The 19,696-nt window shown below is 38.4% G+C and overlaps 1 protein-coding gene across 1 annotated transcript in view; it reads right to left on the bottom strand.

The window, feature by feature from the left end:
• Positions 1-6,019: 6,019 nt before the first annotated feature.
• The window catches only part of SH2D4B (SH2 domain containing 4B), a 73,648-nt gene continuing 59,971 nt past the window's right edge, over positions 6,020-19,696 (bottom strand). The window contains exons 8-9 of the mRNA XM_009278810.1: positions 9,835-10,055; positions 6,020-6,112 (exon numbers count right to left, since the gene is read on the bottom strand). Coding sequence (XP_009277085.1) covers positions 6,020-6,112; positions 9,835-10,055 — 314 coding nt within the window. The remainder of the gene's footprint in view (positions 6,113-9,834; positions 10,056-19,696) is intronic.

The raw sequence follows: 19,696 nt of genomic DNA on the forward strand, positions 1-19,696 counted from the left end.
ACCATGTTCTTGATCTACACTACTTCTGTACCGTTCCTGGGGCACTGTAACGTTACTCATTCAACTCTGGGCCCTTTTCACACTCCTGTTTCTCTTGTGTAAGGGAAAAGTAGTGACAATGGGTCTCAGCCTAGATCCTCTGAATGCTAAGCGGGAAAAACACTGCCTCTCAGGAAATAATTAATTCAAGACTTTGCCTGCTGCTACATGTAAAATTATATGAAATAAGACAGTCCTACCTCCTCTCTTTTCTCTCCATTGCTTGTGAGCATATGACCTTCTCCCACATACAGTTCTCACTAAAACTGAGAACGGGAGAAATGGCAGCTAAACTTTAAAGGCGACATTAACATGCTAAGTGTTTTCTTTGCACATAGATCAAACAAACACAATTAGGACCAAACTAAATGTCCAATCTCTTTTGAAGTTATTTCTCCTCCATAAGAAAAATCACTTGTTGATGCTTAATAAAGATACCATAAAATGATGTTACCTTCGCTTAAAACTACTGGAAGAAATTCCAAGAGAGAAGAAACCAAAACTCATTGAAGGCTCCAGCCTAGTAGAAAATTTGCATTAGCTACAGGTCATAATGTAAATATAGAAGCTACAGGACTAATAACTAGCAGTAAACAAATATTTGAAGAGAAGGTTTCACACAGCACTTGCATGGCAAGAAATTAGCTATAAAAATCAATTACGCATCATTATCATCAGACAGTATGTATCCAGAAGATTCATCTCGGGAAACACAAATCAAACATCTGGTCAAGTGTAAACACCTCATTCTGCAATTGATAGCCCAGCCAGGGACACGTTATTACTTCACAGAGGTCACTAACCCTATCCTCTTGGGAAGGGAAAAAGGAATCTTAAAGCAAAGGCATAATAAAACAGAAAAGAACGTCAGTCCTTGAAAAACATTGAAAAATAAACTCCAACCCGTATATTATGCAAACAAATTTATTCATGCAAAGGAAGAGAAAAATTTCCCCCACTGTGAACTACCACATTTCACCTGAGACCAGCTTTGTGTCGTGGCATTATGTAAAGAGAAGAATTTAGACTGCAGTGAGATGTGGTGTAACTCCACTAATGCCCTATATTCAGGTCTGTGGGGACTCTGGGGAAGAACGAGCAGAAGTGGATCCCTAGCTCGTACAAAACTGAGTTGTTTTACTGTAGTCAGCGTATTAATCTTGGCTCACCTCAGCAAAGAAATAGGTTTTATTAATTTGATTCAAAGTCATTGAAATCTGGTGGACATTCTCACTCTGAATCTGGTCTTTGGAAACAGTTTCTACTCAGTAAGTCTGAAAATAATCTCTGTTATAACTAGAATTTTTAGATACCTCTTTCTTGAGGCAGGAGCTATCTTCTTTTGCTCAGTACTTGTTCAGCACAATAGGGATTGAGTACTTAATAGTTGCCCTGGATTATTCTTCTATAAAACTAATACATAAATACTCATACTACATAATTATTTCGTTACAGTAATTGTAAGAGGTAATACACTGGCATCTACATTCTTTGAGTAGCCTTGAAAATCTCCTCCATGATTGCTGTCAATTTCTTTGCTTGGTTTTTCTTCTCTTTTAGAGAACAGAGCAGTATTAAATTGGAGATATATGTGTACAATAACAGATGAAAACAAAATTAGAAAGAACGGATGCATCTGTAGATCCAGGAAGAAAGAAGAATAAATCCTCAAGAGCTGCTTTTTCAAAGATACGTGCAAACAAGCTTGGGACCTTGTGTGCCACATTTTATTGCTGTGAAACAGATATGAAGAAAAGTTCAATTCATGTAAAAGTTTAAAAGTTGTCCTTATTGCTGTAGCATTTTTCCTTACGAAACAGAATTACCATAATAGGTCTCTCAGCATATTCCCGGTGGTCTCATTGACAAGAAATATTGACAGGAAATCTTATAATGAAAATCCGTAACACGAACCTCTTAGGACTGAACAATAGCTACCACTAGAAAAACAGATCAGAAAGCAAGACTTGAAGATCACTGTGTGATAGAATAAAGCTAGCCATTCCAGACAATGGAACTGCAGCACTAAAAAGATTTTGTGTACAGTGATGAACAGCTTCAGACAGCACTAAATGTAGAGGCAGACAGCGTGAAGCAGATGCAGCATTCAAGGCTGCAGTATGGACCAGCCCAACTCTTACCAACTGAGAGTGTAAAATCTAGCTCCGAGGTACATTTAGCTCAAAGCTGAAATCTTGGAGACCTGCAGAGCGAAAGGGAGGTAGCAGTGCCCAGTCTTCCTCCCAGAGTAGCAAAAATCCAAAATGCTTTCAAAACAATGGGATAAGCACATTTTCCCCTTTCTTATTTCTTCATTTTCCATATTTACTCCTTCACTGCTTTCCCTTCTATTCTTTCTACTAACTGGTTACCTTTTCATAGTCCATTTATTTTCTAGAAGGCATCAAGAAGCATTTGTTAGCTTAGAAAACATCTCCACGCTTGTACTTCGCCCACAGCCCTGAAGTATATTGGCAGCAGCTGCATATCTCTACCAAGGAAAGCTTCTGTTCTTCTTAATTTCTGCTTGCTGTGATCTCCTTTTGTTTCCTTCAAAATTTATCTTCAGTTAAGTTGCACTGTACTTTATTGCTGCTGCTTCTGGTTATGTATTGTTGAGTTTTTCTTTCCTGGTAACTCTATGAATTGGCTGGCTATTTTTCATTATTTCTGTGGGGCTATGGAAAAAAAAAAGCAATTCCTTTACTTGAGAATTCCGACATTTATTAGCACAATAAAACTCTCAGATGAAATTGCAGTTTTCCAAGTAATTTCATTTGCAGGGGAACTTACAGGGGATTTATTTTAAAGCCAGGTAAAACCTAGAATGAGAAATAGATGGAACACAGACAGAAAAATTCACAAAATTAAAAGTAGGAAATGTGGTCTGAAGTGAAAATGATGGTGCTTTTGTGATGTTAATTACATCACAAGAGGATGCATAAGCTAAAGAGCTAATATTTCCAAGCCTTCTTATCAGCTAAACAAAATGCAAGCAGTTGCTGGGAAGTGTGTCACTAGAAATAAATAGCTGTATTATTATCAGTCTCTGAATGTGAATTCCTTATGGAACAAGTTCTTCAATGTTCTGTCTATAAACATTCCCAAAATCGTGTACAATGGGTTGAGTAATCTTCCGAAAACTTTGGAAATTAAATTGCATGTCTTCTTTTCTAGCATGCCTAGCACCTTTTCCAAAGGCATTTTATGCTTCCCCCCCCCCCCCCCCCCCCCCCTCACATTTTACATGTGCAGCTGTGAATAACCTGAGGCTGAGGTGGTTCTTGAGATGCCTATATAGAGGGAGCAAGTGCAGAGCTAGTTTCTCAGAGGAAGCAGCTGGTAGATACTGGGGCTCTTTGGAGGAGGTAGATTGCACTTAGTGAATGTTCTATTGGAAAAAAGCAACTTACTCTGTGATTATTTTAGAGAGTCCATATCTGAAACACAGTGAATTACTCTGTACTGAGCTCCACATTCTGGTAGCTGGATTCAATGTCTGTATATACCTGTACCAGGTGTATTCTGATCCCGGATCACACATACCAGGCTTCTCATCTAAGGGAGACTATAAATCCTACTGGAGGCCTACCTAAGAGTTACAACGTTCAGAATTGCAGAGCTGTATTCCATTTTGAGAATCCAGCCCCTGGTGACCTGCAGAGGACCACACTTGAACAAAATTCCAAGACAACTTGGGTATCTTGACCTTTCATCTAGCTGCCAAGTCACTTTGTTTCTCAAGGTACCAGGCACACAGCTAAAGAATGTCCTACCTCTGTAAGCCTACTTGCTGTGAAAAGCCCTGCTGTTGTCTTACCTGAGCACTGTGCACTAAGAACAGCTGCTCCAGCTAGTAAGCATTGCTTATTTGCTGTGTTCAGATTTGCTTTGTTATGAGGTGCTAACAGTAACTGTTTAAAACCTCCTGAGCCAGTGTCCCAAGTGATTAATACAGAAACTGTCTAGCTAAGTCTCCGTGGAAAGTTCATTAGAATTTTCTTTTCATGGGTCACAAACATTGATGGATTAAATCACACAGAAAGCAATGTTAACAAAAGAAAATTTTCCTGAACAACAGTGAAGTTTGTGTGCAAAAAGTCTGTACTTTAATATGGGCTAACTGTAGAATTAATTATGAAAAAATTGTTGCTATTGTTACCACAGGTATTTATCATTATTGTAGCACCTTAAATGTATAATGTGCTTTATAAGCTTGGACAAGACAAGTTTCTTTTCCTGGACGAGCTTACCATCTAGGTCAGACAAATTACAGAACATAACAGTGAGTCAAGATAAATGACTATTTGAGGAGAGATGGATTTACATGGGGTTGGGGAGGGACGTCTACACTGGGATTTGGAAGAGAACCACGTAAGAAATCAGAGACTGCCCAAAGCTGTAGCATATAGAAATACACTCAGTGTGCCTTTCCTATGTGTTCAGAGATTCCCAGGAAAAAAATAACCATGGAGGTACAGTAACACATACGGATTGGTCCACTTCACATCTCAAAATGTAATACGTCACATATGAAAAGAGTACTGAGAAAGTGCCTATTAAAGGCGTGACTATGAGACTAACCAATAGGTACACAACTACTTCCCTCACGTCCCACTTCACTCTCGAAACAAATCAAGTGCATACAAAATTGTCACAACCCTGTTATTTGAAATATTGTCCTGCAAAATGAATGTTTGGAGCTGAAAAGAACACTTCTATACCCAGCAGTTTCTGTCTGGCCATTCATGGGAATAGAGCAAGGAGCACAGGAAGGTAATAGTAACGGTTCTGCAACTCTCTCACTCCATTTCCCGAATTGGCTGCCTCAGTAGTATCCAGCTTACCAGTGAAACAACGCAGGACTACATCTATACCGTGTGACAGCCCAGAGTGCAAGGACTGCTAAGACACAAATTTCAGGAGGGCAAATTAACTACTGGGATGAGATTTTTTTTATAGTCCAAACACTAAGCAACTGCTCCATAGATCTAGGCTACAGGTCTATTTTCGTGGGGTTTAGTATGTATAACAAACGGATCAAGAACACATTGTGTGCATCTTTTTTTAAACATGAAATAGCATGATGACAATGTAATTAGTTGTACCTTTTCTATGGATAAATATACCACCCCCACCTTCACTCATAGCTCAGCGAAGGAAAATACCTTGTCCTATAGCAAAGTAAAGCTAGGAATCTCCAGCATGTGTCTCGCACATCAGAAAGCAGAAAATATGACAAGGCCAGTGAGAGGAGTTGTTGTTGCTGCAAATCAAACCGCTTTCATTAGAATAACTAGTTTAGGATAAACTGACCACTTCCTGTACAGGAGTAAAATTCTTTCCAAGGCTGTTGGACTGCATGAAATTGTAAATAAAATGTGAATGACCTTATTCTGTCTCTGCTGTGGTGAACTTTGTAGGCCTGAATTCAAAAGCACAATGGCAAGTTTCCAGCTACACCTAACCATTTAAGCAATCACAAATGGCAAAAGGACATTTTAAGACTGCTTCTCTTGTTATCAAAAGTGCACCGCTGAGTAATGAGATTGTCAAAAAACTGAAAAACCCTGCTTTGGAAAAAAGAATCTGTTCACCAATATTGGTACTTCATACAATACTCTATGCATAGTTCCCACCCATACTTCCTGCTGCATTTTGCATTTTCAATCTCAGACGTTAAGGAAATTAAGATAGGAACTTAGCGTTCAGTGCAATTGGCCACAACCCCTTGAAAAATTTCTGGGAATCGTCCTCATTTGTAATTTGCCAGTAATTTCTCACCTTTAAAGTGTTAGCAATATGAATAATGATGATAATTCAGATGCGAACCAGAAATATTTTGGGCCTTCTAATGAGGATGCTTTTTGGCCACAAGATCAGTGGCTTTGGAAGTTTGTTAACTACTTTTCAGTGTTTACTTTTGTAGCTAGCTATTACTACAGCTATCCAGAATGCATTCCTGTTAGTCCTGGATCAGTTATTCAAATAAAGGGCTGTAGTCTGGTGGATTCTTCTGCTGTCCACATGGCTCCAGTAGTAGCTCCCCACCTGAGGATGTGATGATTTCTTCCTAGAAAGATAAAACCAATTAAAATATCATTCATAGATGTCTAAGCCTTTCCCTGTCTTCTAAGAAAAGCAACTGATAGCAATAAAGACCATCACTCCACTGTAATTGGTAACCAATTATGAATAAACTCTTGATAAAGTAAGTACAGACCAGCAAAGGGATCCTACCAACTATTCATCATCTTCATGCTTGTTTATCTCATACTTATGCCAGTAGTAACTTGTGCTAGTATCAAATAGTGACATCAAAGAGTTGGTGTACAAAAAAGGCTGTGATTTGTACTACCTGTAAATTGCTACGCTACTTAAGAAAAACAGCTACAGATGCCTATAAAGGATGTTCTCAAGGGTTAATTTAACAGACGTGTGCCAGTCCTACTGTGCTACTTCTGTAGTCATTGGGATGAAAGAAGCTTCCCCAGGCAGACTGAGCAAGAGCTCAATGTTGAGTGCTCACACACAACAGTAACAGCTTTCTGACTGATTACAGAGGTGAAAGATATTAACCTTGCTAGGGTAAAAACAGCCTTTACAAATAGCACCTTTTCTCATTAATTAAATACCCACATGCCAGGTCTGTCATTCCAGTAATTGATTACCAAGATGAATACAAAAAAACTTACTGGAAAAGTAGAGAGCTTGGTCTTGGCACTTTTTCCTAGAGTAATGATAGTTCATTTTTATTTTTGTAGAAGTTAAAGATCTATAGATGCATCAAAATGAGCCAGAATCCAGAATTATATTGACTAAAATAGCAATCCTTCATCTGAAAGTTTAGATCCAAGTTATGGATCTATATATGGGCCTAACATTTTCAAAACTTATCTAGTTTCTATTGAAATTCAATGGAAATTTGGTGCCTGATTTCCTCAGAACACATGCAGGTTCCCAGTTGTGGTTTCTTCCCAATCACTACATCAGACTGAGAGTAAGTTCAGAAAGTTACTACTCAAATTAAATGCTTTTGAGAAGGTTATGAGGAAGTAAATACAAAGATTTAGCAATTATCTTGGATATGTTATTGCTGCTTTCCACACAGTATTTAAATGCAAATAGTAATAAGAGAAAATGCACAGTCACACCCTCTTCTGTAATAAGTTTGTTCTTCCAGCTAATGGTTACCACCCTCTTGGATCTGTCAGCTGAGTTGCTTGAGTGACCTTTTCTTAATTTTCTTAAATCAAAATGACGCAGTTTTAGATTCATAAGTATAAGCAACTAAAAAAGTAGTTATGCCAGTTACGCCAGCCCTGCTCATTTTGATTGAAAATGAAAAAGACCCTCAAAGAGAAGTCCATGCAACTTTTGGGATGGGAAGTATACTCTTGCCAAAAATAGTCCCGAGGAAGCAGCAACTTTTCCAAGCAATACAGCAATAGCCGCAAGAGAAAGTGTGCCTGCAGTGCAACCGTTTACATAAAGGTTGCATAGTTGGTTACCAGAAGGCTTTGGGACACTTGACAATGTACTTCACCAGAAAGGGCAGGCAGAAAAGCTTCAAAGAAAACCATGTGAGAGACAGGATAAGATGCCTCCTGAAGTGATTGCCAAAGAGACCAGTTTTAATATAGCTATTAAGCTAGACAGTTAGAAGAGAATTGTGTGGCGACATTAAAGGTGAACCAGTTTCTCTGATAGGCTTACTACAGGGGGAGCTGTTAACTATTATCAGGGGACACCTGAGAAAACGTCTTTTTTTTTTTTTTTTTAATGTCAGGAACTAAAAGCCATTCTGCTTCTGACAAGTGCCCGACTGCTGTCTGTAAATAGATGTGTTTCTAGTACAGTAACTGCCTAGGATGAGCTGTGATGAAAATATAGGAACAAAGCTGGAGCAGAGATGGTTGCAATTGGTTGTCAGCATCACCCCTCTCCAGGAGCACAGGGGATACTGCTTTAGCCAGAGCTCCTACATCCAATGCCTGATTTGTACCGGGTCTGGCTGGGATGGAGTTAACTTTCTTCACAGCAGTCTGTACAGTGGTGTGTTTTGAATTTGTGGCTAAAAGAGTGTTGATAACACACTGATGTTTTGGCTACTGCTGCTCAGTGCTTGCACAGCATCAAGGCTTTCTCTTTTCCCCACTCAGCCCCTGCTGGCAGTGAGTAGGCTGGGGATAAGCGAGAAGTTGGGAGGGGACACAGCCCAGTCGGTTGACCCAAACTGGCCAGAAGGATATTCCATACCATATAATGTCATGCTCGGAAACAAAAACTGGGACAGAGGAAGAAGGGTGTGGGGGGGGTTGACTTCCAAGGTGGCCACTTGAGAGAGAACTTCATCAAATTAGAGGAGGAGGTATTTTTTGGTCAAATGTGATATCTGCTATCCTCCCATGTGGAAATATAATGTCATAGTGATCTGTGAGGGGACACTAAGGCAAATTTCATTTGTCTTAACTTTTTATTTGATCTTAAAATAAAGCCACCTCTGTGTGCACATGCCAGTAGCTAAGATGGGAGAAAGAAGGTGAGGGAGAGGAGGCCAACCAAAGTCTAACTTTCAGAACAAATTAATCATTTTCAGTGAACCTGAATGAGTTTGGGATTTTCTGCCCTTGATTTATTTTTTTTTGTTTGGGGACTTAAAAATCCTATTTAGGAAGTGAACATCTATGCTTTTATGAAGGATATCACATTATAATCTCTGTTCCTTCATGTAATGTAAATTCTGAGAAACTCAACTTCTTTTTGTTAAGCCAATAAAATCCAAGATAATTTACTTCTACTGTACTGCTAATAACAATGGAAATGTAAGGATTACAGCTGGAAGAAATAGTATGCAGGCTTGACTGAAGAGATGTTGCAAACTAGCTGAAATAAAAGAAAGATTTAAAAGAGAAGGGAAATTAGAAGAAAAATAATCTCTGCATAGTGTCTGTGAGACTGAGTAGTGAAAAAATTAAAACCTGTGAAGAAAAGGAGGAGCAAAAAATTAATAGAATTAGTTTGAGACAAGAGTGAGAAAAGGATAAAAAAGGGAAGGGAACTAGAAAAGAGAGGATGAAGAGAAATTGTAAGGGTGGCTAAGATAAAAGCAGAATTAAAACTGATGAAGATGGGGAAAGATGCAAGATGATGAAAACAACCTACGCTATCAGAAACAGTGCTACTGTTTAGTCACAGCCTGGCAACAAGAAACACAAGTTAGAGGCAAAGTAATTCAAACCCATCTAAAGTCAAAGACGAGTAGTAAATTACTCTTGTAAGATTGTTTTGGATAATAAGGAATGACCCTTAGCACATCCCTAAAAGACAACCCCTCTACATTCCCTTCTTTACTGCAGGGCCCCACTCCTCTGCTTTTGCACGTTACAGCCCTCACATCAAAGGTCGAAAAATGCTGAAATTTCATTGAAAGACCTTTCTATGGTATTTCCAATCCAATTTTGCACAGCAAAGAGGCTCGGAAAGTGTTAGCTCTGTCAGCCCTTATTAGTCCATTTTTAGCCCAGGAGAGCACGCATTGCGTAAGAATCTGCTTAGAAGGGGACACAAATACATGCTGAAGCATTTGAAAGAAGGGGAAAAGCCTTCTGATTCACTGCAACAAAAGACACAAACTATAAATGTTACAGCTAGGCTTACTGTAGAATATATACGTATATTCTTTTCCCCACTATGGTTAGTTCTGCTTTCCAGGGTGGTTTCAAATTACACGGTTCCTCTCTAAATTATTAATCCATTCCACTTAGCTATTGATCTCTACCTAGCAAGTGTTACCTTGTGAAAATCAATAAGATCTGTCAGCGTTGCATGTCGGTTTGGATCTACCCCCAAGAAGCTGTAGAAATCCCCCGAAGCATCAACCAGGAAGTGTTTGAACCCACTTTGCTGGCGATAAGACAACGCATAGCCCCAGATTTTCTCACTGACTCGGACCAGGAATGTTCCTTCAGATTTATTCATCAACAACTCTTCTGCCTCTTGGCGGCTGATAATACCTGGCAAGAAAAAAACCTATGCTTATGCAGATAACAGGTATGTCAGAGTAAATCAAATGCAACAAATACAGAGCAGAACTGAAATTAAAATGCTGTAACTTCTCAAGTTTTAAATGTTTATAGGAGGAGTTAGCGCTATGGAGACAACATTTATGCTATTTGCTTCTGAAGGATAGCTGTAAAAGTTTTGATGGAGTCTGGTGGGATATGCTTTTTAATTAACTGATTAAGAATTGCTTTTTCCCAGCCTTACTGCTTTTTCAAAGGAAGTGCATAAACACAACTGGCCTATCAGACCAGTGAATTCTGTACAAGTGATCATTTAGCAGACTAGCATGGTTTGGCATTGCAATTTGAATTTGCAATACATTGCTGATATTTGCGATTTTATTGCAGTACTGACTATGTTGCCTTACAACTGTTTTATAGGTCCTAAAAAAGGAACATAAAGCAAGTGCCAAGAGAAAAAGCATTTGTCTGCTTTTGTACATCCATCCACACACACATCCATAGATGCATATAGATAAATTGGAGCACAAAGAAATCAAACCCTGCAACTAACAGAGCTGCTAACAGAGATGGGTACGTTAGATTACTTATTCACAGGCTTGCATTTCTAGGGAACATTGTCACAGAGGAAAAGAAGAAACAAAGATCATAGTCCTTTCCTTCTGGGACCTTTCAGGTTTGATATCAGAGTAATCATCTCCTCTAGTTACAACCGGTAGCCATGAACTAAACAGAGTACCAAGACAAGGAAAAGATTGAATATTGTATTTGTTGACCAGAAGTGAGCTAGTCTTTACGATTCATAACGAACAATTGTGAGTTATGCACCTTGCTCCAGGACAAGAGAAGACAAAATTAGTTGGGACTTCTTATAGTACGTAACTGTCATCCCGTGGTCATTTGCTCTATGAGCCAACTTACCTCTCTGGACAAACTCCATCAGGGAACAAACTCTCTCCCCCTATCCTGGTCACCAAGCAGTTGTTTTATAGGTGAATTCATTCCTTTGCTGTATGACAAACTTATTTGTCAGGGCAAAAGAAGGATCACAAATTCAGCTTTTCAGAGTAATCAAGGGATAAAGTTTAACAGGAGTAGAGCTTTCAAGAACTCCCCCATGTTATTCTTCTGTGTTGGAAAAATCTTTGTCTCTCTTTTTTCTTTCTGATCCTAGGACACAACACTGAAGTTGCTGGTACTTCTGCTTGCAAACAGGGTATAACAGATAAACCCTATTCTGATCACACCCCACGTAAAAGGTGTAATCAGAATTGCACCCGGCGCTGAACCAGGTCTTACCATCCACCTAGAGAGCCTGGCTCCAATTTCTCTGGTAGGCCTAGCAGACATCAAGCTTATGTCTCATACTTATCTGTGAAATACCAGATGCTCGCTTTGATCAGGAACAGATGTTGAATTAGGCCATCCTAAATGTAAACATGGCACAAATGTCAATAAATAAGATATGTACATGTTCCAAAGTTACTCTCTGTGAAGCTAAACTTTCTGAAAACAATACATGTAATATTTAATGGAACTGCTTATCATCATAGAATCCTACACATGTCCTAGTGAGAGTTCTATGGTGTCCAAGTACTGAAAAGCCACATTGTTTTAGTGTAATAATAACCATAGCCCAGGGATTACCAATTCGTGCAAAGAAGGGCCTACCTGAAAGACCAAAGTTTGGGATGCTCTAATTAAGCCCACAAGGAAAATTATGCCTCTGGGAGACATAGGAAGGGACTGAGGAGATCTGGGTCCTAAAAGCAAGTACTGTGTGATGTTAGGAAAGACAGAAAAGCATCTCCTTCTTTCAGTTTTTCTCTGCTTTGAGGCAATGAATTTCTTTTACAGTTTTACTTGGTGCAATGATGAACACGACAAGGGCTCAATCTCGGTGGGGCTCAGAGGTCCCTACTGAAATATCCTCAGTACTAAGAAGAAACATACACATATATACTCTGCTGAATGACGTACAGTTCTCTTTTCTGGAGGATATTACAGCATCTTTGCACCAGGCATGCAAAACAGGCAGTAAACATGCAAACATACGCATTTGTTTAGAAACAGCATGCAACTGCTCAGCCAACAGTGTCAATTACTGCACTTTGCAAAACTAAAAACAGTTTTATTGGAAGAATTCCAAGAAGAATTGTTAAAAATTCTTGAACTCTGTTCAAATGAAGAGATAGTACTAATACGAATCCATTTGATACAGCATATTATGTGAAGCTGTATCTCTAGATCCCAATACTGGGTGCCACGTGCCAAGAATTACACAAAAATGGATTCTGAAATCACACTAGTTGTTAAGGCAAATATCCAATCTTCTCTCAGATTGCCCTAATTTAAATATACAATGAGAGGTTTTATTAGTGATCATGATGCCTACTTTCTTGACAAATCTCTGCTAGAAATACATGCAGATGAGCCACACTAACAAGCTCAGAGCGTTCAATGATACAGGAAAGGATAAACAGTTCCATCACCAGCAAATACTACATTAATTCCAATAATCAATATTTATACTGTAATTCTAGATTGAAACCATGCTGGTAACTTTTGGGATAGGAACTGGGTGCTGTTACAACTACCCCTTCTCTAAGCAGTGTCAGAACTGTTATGCAGCCCTGCTAGGGAATGGGGTGGCCTAGACAATTTAGCACCGATAAAAATAGAGGGTTTGTAAAAAAAGAGAGTTGTAAAAAAAGAGGGTTCGTATTATATGGTGAACATTATTCTTAGGATATTTCTAGGGTTTGAGTGACCATCACTATCAGGCATATGATAAGAAATTCATTTAGCGTCGATTAGGTTAATGCTAAACAATCTGTTCACCTGCTCTCAACTCCCACCAGTAGAGCTAAAACACTGCAGGCTTCCACATGATGTTATCTTCTTTGCCAGACCTATCATTGAGTAGGTAAGAAATGCTACATTGCTCAAGGCCAAGTTCTTTTTTGTTTTAATTCTCTTTTCTGCTGAAGATGGTGTAATAAATTATCAGTCAGCTGCTTTCTTCCCTTTTTCTCTCCTGATTCTGTTAACAGCTCATAAGCAACTATCTTTCCCCACCACCTCCTCTCTCTCTCTGCCTCCCAGTTATTTTATTTTGCTCTGGTTCAATTCTTCAGTGGGTGGTGATTGCAGCAATGAAAGCCTCCCTCCACCCTTTAAAAAACGTTATACTGTTCTCAAGACAACTAGAAAAAGAGTGGCACTGCTCACTCCTGAGACGGCTGTAGAGAAATAAACAACATCTGTGAAACCCCTACATGAACATTTAAAATTGTTTGAACTGAAGTCAAGAAACTTTGGTTTCCCAAGGCTCTGGTAAGAGGTTTAGAATCACCGATGCTCTTATTTGTGCTAGTTAGGATATTAATTAGAAATATTATCTGGAAAATAAACCACTGATGCTTTGAAAGCTAATTTCTCCCTCTCTCTAATTCTTGCTAATTTCTTAAAAAAAAAAAAGAAAAAAGGCAACATCTTCCCTTGGTGTAAAGCAACACTGTGTCAAAAGCAGTAATCCTTTCACGTAAGCACAACTTTGCAAATCAGTCATTTAAATAAATACCTCACAATTAATCAATCTATCATCAATATCATCATTTTAACTCGTCATGTGGCCCAATACACAATAGCGTATTTGGACAGCAGTTAGCTACCCCGCTGAAACTCACTTACATCTTCTACCTGTCATGCCAAATAATTTCTCTCAGAGTATACAAACTGCTGTTGTCTATAACAAACTGTAAAAGAGCAGTAGGGTTTTGACTGGGAGAGGATCAAAGGTGTAACTAACTCCTCTTGAAAGCACGGAAACCCTGTCAGCTGGCTTGACTTTTAGCCCCCTGCCCTCCAAATTCACTGCATGCATCTGTCACGTTTCATGCATCTACCTGTCCACTTTAAACATTCTAGTTTTGCAATGCTTATACATATTAACATTTTGGATTCTTAGCAAGAGAATAAAATTTTGGAAGACAGTTATTTCAAGTCATAGGACATTCATCATCAACTGACATGTTCCTAATTAACAGCTTCATTTTTAAATACAGTGCCTGTAATGACAATTTGTAGATGATAGGCAAGTCTTAACATCCTTGTTGTAATTATGTTCTTTTTATTGCCACCAATCTTCCAAAAAGGAGAAAGAACATCCTAACATTTAGAGTATATTAAGCTCACATGGGAACTGTAGAGTCCATTATGAATTTAGTGGGCACAGCTAAGAAATCTCGATGCTGCCTTCAAGTTTACAGCAGCCTCAATAGCAGAAAATGCTATTCTGAAATATTATGCAATGACACTTCAGCTTCCCACTCTTCTCTCAGCATTATCCTACATACATCCTTGAGTGAAACCCAGGAGGTGAAATACATAAATATTTGCTAAGAGAATGCCATAACAAGCATGAATCCAAACTAGAAAAGCTGATAAACTTTGCCAACAAGGCAAGACTATATAGTAGAAGTCTAAAATTAGTTTTTTGATTATGCCGATAGTTACATCATGTCCATTGTTGTAATCTACTAGTGGTCTAATGTAATAACAATGTCAATATATAAAGAAAATTTGGCCTTTAATGATCAATATATTTTTAATATGCATATATGCATTTATATATGCCAAGAGGTCAACTAAGATTAGAGGGAGAGCAGGTACAAACACAGCCCAGAAGCGTTCGTTCGTTTACCCTTCTGCAACAGAAGCTATTTGCTTAGCTGATGTTTTCTCTTTTCATATTTTTTCATTAGCTGGATCTCAAACACTCTAGTGCATGAGGTTTTACTCACAGAGCAAAAGCGTCACAAACGCTGGCATGAATAAATATTAATGAGAGCATTCCGTGCCAAAAGTGCTTTCATGACCGTTATGAAAAGCCTTCTGTTTCATGCAAAATTGATTTGTTGAACAATTATGAATATTCACAGGTAATCAAGGAAGAGGAAAGAGACTCATCCTGTTTATACAACTTAAGACATCTAACCAGGGAAATGTGTGATTTAGGTCACCAATCAAAATTAGGAGCAGGATCCAAAACACAGAGAAGCCAATACCAGTCTCTATTTTGTTTTCAATGGGATTTGATCAAAGCCCATATGAATACTAATACTCCTGGCAATCATTACATGAATAATTCACATGCTAAAGGTGAGACAGACACATTACACCTGGAGCAAGTGTAAATAATAAATAAATGAGTAAACACAAGGAATTATGAGGAATTAGCAGATAACTCCTGGATAATGTAAAGGACTATATTTGTCCAACTATACAGGCAGATCTAAACAGTAATTTGAAAGATAGCGATAAAATGGCACAAGGGTTAGAAGGATCAGTTTGCTAAGCACCAGCCAATCCCTTCCATTTTTTGGAACTGAAAAACTGAGCGAGACAGACGTACTACTATAACTATTCCATTTAGAATAAAATATTTCCCAAAGGGAAATAAACAAGCGAGTTTTCAAAAAAATCTCCAAATAAATTTCCTCTCTCTGAGACTTAATTTGAGAGTCAAAAGCTGGATTACAGCTCACCTTGCAAAAAAGCTGAAACAAATTTCAGAACAAACCAGTATAAAAGCCTGAAAATAAATTTGTATAGAATAGATTTTAGGGTCTTGGGTATTTTTAATCAAAATAGAAAAGTTCCAGTTTGAGGAGAGGAAAATATGTCATTGGTTTTTCTGCCTACATCATTATAATAATAAAAATCATGTAGCTGGAAGTAAAGACCCAACCTACTTGGGATCAAAATATGAATAAAGACGATCAGTTTTGAAAGAAATAATCAGAAAGGTAAACAGAAATTCAGAAGGGATTCATCCAACTGCAGCCAGTGTGGTTTAGGAAGAGCTGACAGCCTGTGTTAGCATGCCAGCATTAACATAAACCACTGTCAGGAAGTGCAAGAACAGCTTGTAAGAACACTATTCTATGAACCTCATGGAGGGAAGATATACACAAGGAACAAACACAAGCTAAGACGAAAACTGAAGCTGGGGAACTAGGGTTTGGAATAAATCTGAACTTTTTTAGATCCTGTAATAAGGTGGGACAGTAAAGGCTTGAAACAACTGTTCAAATGCATGACAGTAGCAACCAGCTCTGGTCTAGGAGAGGGTGGAAAATCCAGCTCCTTCAACCACTCAGAAAGATCAAAAGCATAAAAGCAGGGAAGATGAAGTGATTGCTTCCCTGCAATGCAAGAAGTAGAGCAGCTATAGTTTATGCTCTCAAGGAAAAGCAGTCTCTACATCACTCAAAGCAATAGTTTCCTCAGGTTGACTTCTTCAATTCTCTCCCACAGGTGCAAGTCTATATGTGGACTCTTAAGCTGACTGAACATACTTATGGTTGTTCATTGGGAAGGACACAATTAATCTACAAAACTATGGTGTCTAGAATGAATACTTTATGTTATCCTTGAGACTACCGATGATACGTATAATTTAAAGAACACTGTTGTCAGTTACGGTGATTTATGGACTGATCTGCAACTGAAATACCCAAAGGATAACGTAGGTCATACCTCGTCATTTCTCTGGCATTTACAGCAGGAGTAGCGTGCACAATTAAATACGTGCACAAATATTTGCAGCAGTAGGATCTTACAGTGTGCCACTCTATTAAAAAGGTTTCATCCTCTCCTTCTCCTTCCTTTTAGTCACAATACTTTTTTGGATAGTGCAACAAAACAAATAGTGAAAGAAGAGATCAATAGTATTGTGTGAGAAAAGCTATGGCTGAGAGATAACAATAGCTCTGCCTCTGCTATTTCACAATAGAAGCAATAAAGACTGAGAAGCAAAGCAAGGGAGTAAATCGAAGGCGGCTGGTAATAGAAACAAAGCTGTTGAAGCTATTCACCATCTGCTGTTAATGCAGGATAAACTCACATGGGACTAAATCTTCAAAAGAGTTCTGTTCCCATTTAGGCATCAAAATAAATGGCCAGGTTTTTAAAAAAAAAAAAACAAAAAAACACAAACAAAACAAAACCACCTAACAAAACCCCAGCACAATGACTGGTTTTTTTTCAAAATCTGGCCACAAGTGTCATGGCAAGAGCCCAAGAGCCAAGGGGTGCCAAGTTCCTATGAAATGCTTTTCCTACTTACAGCTGGTGAGAACGCAGATATTTCATGCTGTGCTGCACGTTGGTAATCTGATTTAAGTCCTAGTAAATAGCACAATATCCATAAATGTTACTAAGTAAGGGGCTGTAGGCCTCTGTGCTGATAATAGAGAAAAGATGTTTTGCAAAAAAAGCAAAACCTAAAGTATGAGTAAATAAACTAAAACCTTCCTGTCTGCATAGAACTGCAATGGGAGGCAAAGCTGGGATGTATTTAGAAATCAACAGGTAAAATGCACATTTGAAATACACTGGCCATGTCACAGATAGGTTATCTGAGTACTCAGTGGTCAGTACGGGGGCGGCCTCCCCTCTGAGCTGCGTAGGCAAAGCGAAGTGACAGTGGTTACGGAGCCTCTGGAGAAACCTTTCGTTCTTCCACATTCACCACCTTTTCTTCTGCGCAAGCTCAGGAGCAATGCATGCAGGAACATACCTAAGATAGAGGTAAGTCTGTGCTGTTGAAAGGTGAGCCAGAGTCCATTACCCATTCTTCACCATTCCTCTCCTTTGTAACCATCCTGGTGCGTTTAAGATATATGCAGAATTGGAAATCAACACATCAGTGAATCTCAGCTACCTCCCCAGTGGGCCTTGTGCGGTATGGAAAGTATGCTCTGGGCTACGTACAGACATGTATAGAAAGCCAAGGCCCAGAGGAATAATGTTTTTCTGATGGCAAGAGATCCCTTCAGGCAAGGATGAGGCATATTGATAATGCACCAGGCCCTAAACAAACTCTCCTTGAAGACTTGTGTGGTGCATAGGACTATCTTGAGCCTTTATACACAGGAGAAATTCACCAAGGAAAAGTATCATATGTAAAAATATATAGAATATATAGGCCTGTTTTGTTGGATTTTTTACCTTTTTTTTTTTTTTTTTTATTATTTTGATTTTTTTGTTTGTTTTTTTTTTTTTTTTTCGGATTCATCTCTCTGTTCTGCCAGGATAAAGCAGTTCTAAGAATAAAGAATACTCAGACCTCAGAAGCTTTAATTCCCTAAGGCTGAGATTCCTTAAAGCAAAAAAAAACCTACTGAAATTAACCTACTGAAATTCTGAAGGAAATGGGTGCCTTACTCCCCTGGGAATCTTTGAAAAATCCTATCTAAATGAGTAATGCAGTTATAATGGGTATTTTTCTTCAGGTTTACAGAAAATCAGATGTGCTACATCCATTGTTGCCAGTGTGGCTCACAATTAATTCCCTATGCACTCTGCAGAAAATATACCCCTTAATTGTCTCCTTTAAAGTTCATTCTATACCCAAAGTATCAAATACTGTAAAAACCCTTTATACTCACTGTCAAAATATTTACACCATATTCACTAACAAGCAGTGCAGCACATAAAAGACAGGCGTTTGCATTACTTGTCTGAATGCACCACTGGTATAATAGAGCTATAAATTTTCCTGTTAATGTCTCCTCAAAGCATGGCGTTGGTTTCTTTCTTTCCTTCCTTTCAGATCAGCCTATAGAATGCATTAGCCAGGAGGAAAACAAAGATTTCAAACCCTCTCTTCTCTTTGTACATTATTAATTGTCACCTATCAGAGGAGAAAAGGTAGCACAAAAGACCTTTAACCTTTTATCTCATATATATATTTCTTGATTTTTTTCTTTAGAGAGGGGCTCTTCTGACCTGAAATCCCTGCATTAAACCTCTGCTTTACCCTTTAATTTTTGAGTTTTCTCTTATCATCTGAACAGCTTCTGAAAAGAAGCTCATTTAAAAAAAATGGAACAGTTAACCATTCCATTTTCAGCGGTTTCTCAAACTACGTTCTCTGTGTGTACTTTACCATGTATGATCAGTAGATTGACAGAAATTTAGGGGCAAGAATATTTAATTCTGTATTGTTTTCACTGACAAACGTTGGAAGCCTCTATGTTCTAGTAAAGTCAATGGAAGATCAACAACAGGGAGGTCCCAAGCACCTAACTAGGATGCCTTACATAAACAGTACAAATATTCTTGAAAATTATGTTTTTTTCTTTGCTGATAGGATGACTGGAAAATGAGAAGGTGGGTTTTTTTTAAAAAATAAATCAGTAAATACTTCCAGGCCTATATAAGCATCCTAGACGCTGTTATAGATAGCTGACATTTGCTGCAAATAGCATGGAAAATAAGCGTATTCATGAGGATATCTGCAAACTCCAAATAAGAAACAAGCATGCTTTAAGAAAATATCAGTAAACTAATCCAAATAGGGAACTTTGTTACAAATATTATTCCTGTAGGATGTGTTCACCTCCTTACAATACAGATGGGATTGAATTTTTATTTCTATTATGTGTGAAAAAGGTAGCCAACTATACAGACTATCAATAAACTTTTGTGATAGGTGCATGATGTGACACATGCAAAGTAGATATTAAGCCCTTACTGTATCTTCTGAAACGCTAAAATTTGCTTAATCAGTAAAGCACACAGAAATACCTCACTAGAGCAGCCTGACAGGGTGTCGTGGTTTA

Source organism: Aptenodytes forsteri, unplaced genomic scaffold, assembly GCF_000699145.1.
Source record: "Aptenodytes forsteri isolate BGI_AS27 unplaced genomic scaffold, ASM69914v1 Scaffold226, whole genome shotgun sequence".
In the NCBI taxonomy this organism is placed as follows: domain Eukaryota; kingdom Metazoa; phylum Chordata; class Aves; order Sphenisciformes; family Spheniscidae; genus Aptenodytes; species Aptenodytes forsteri.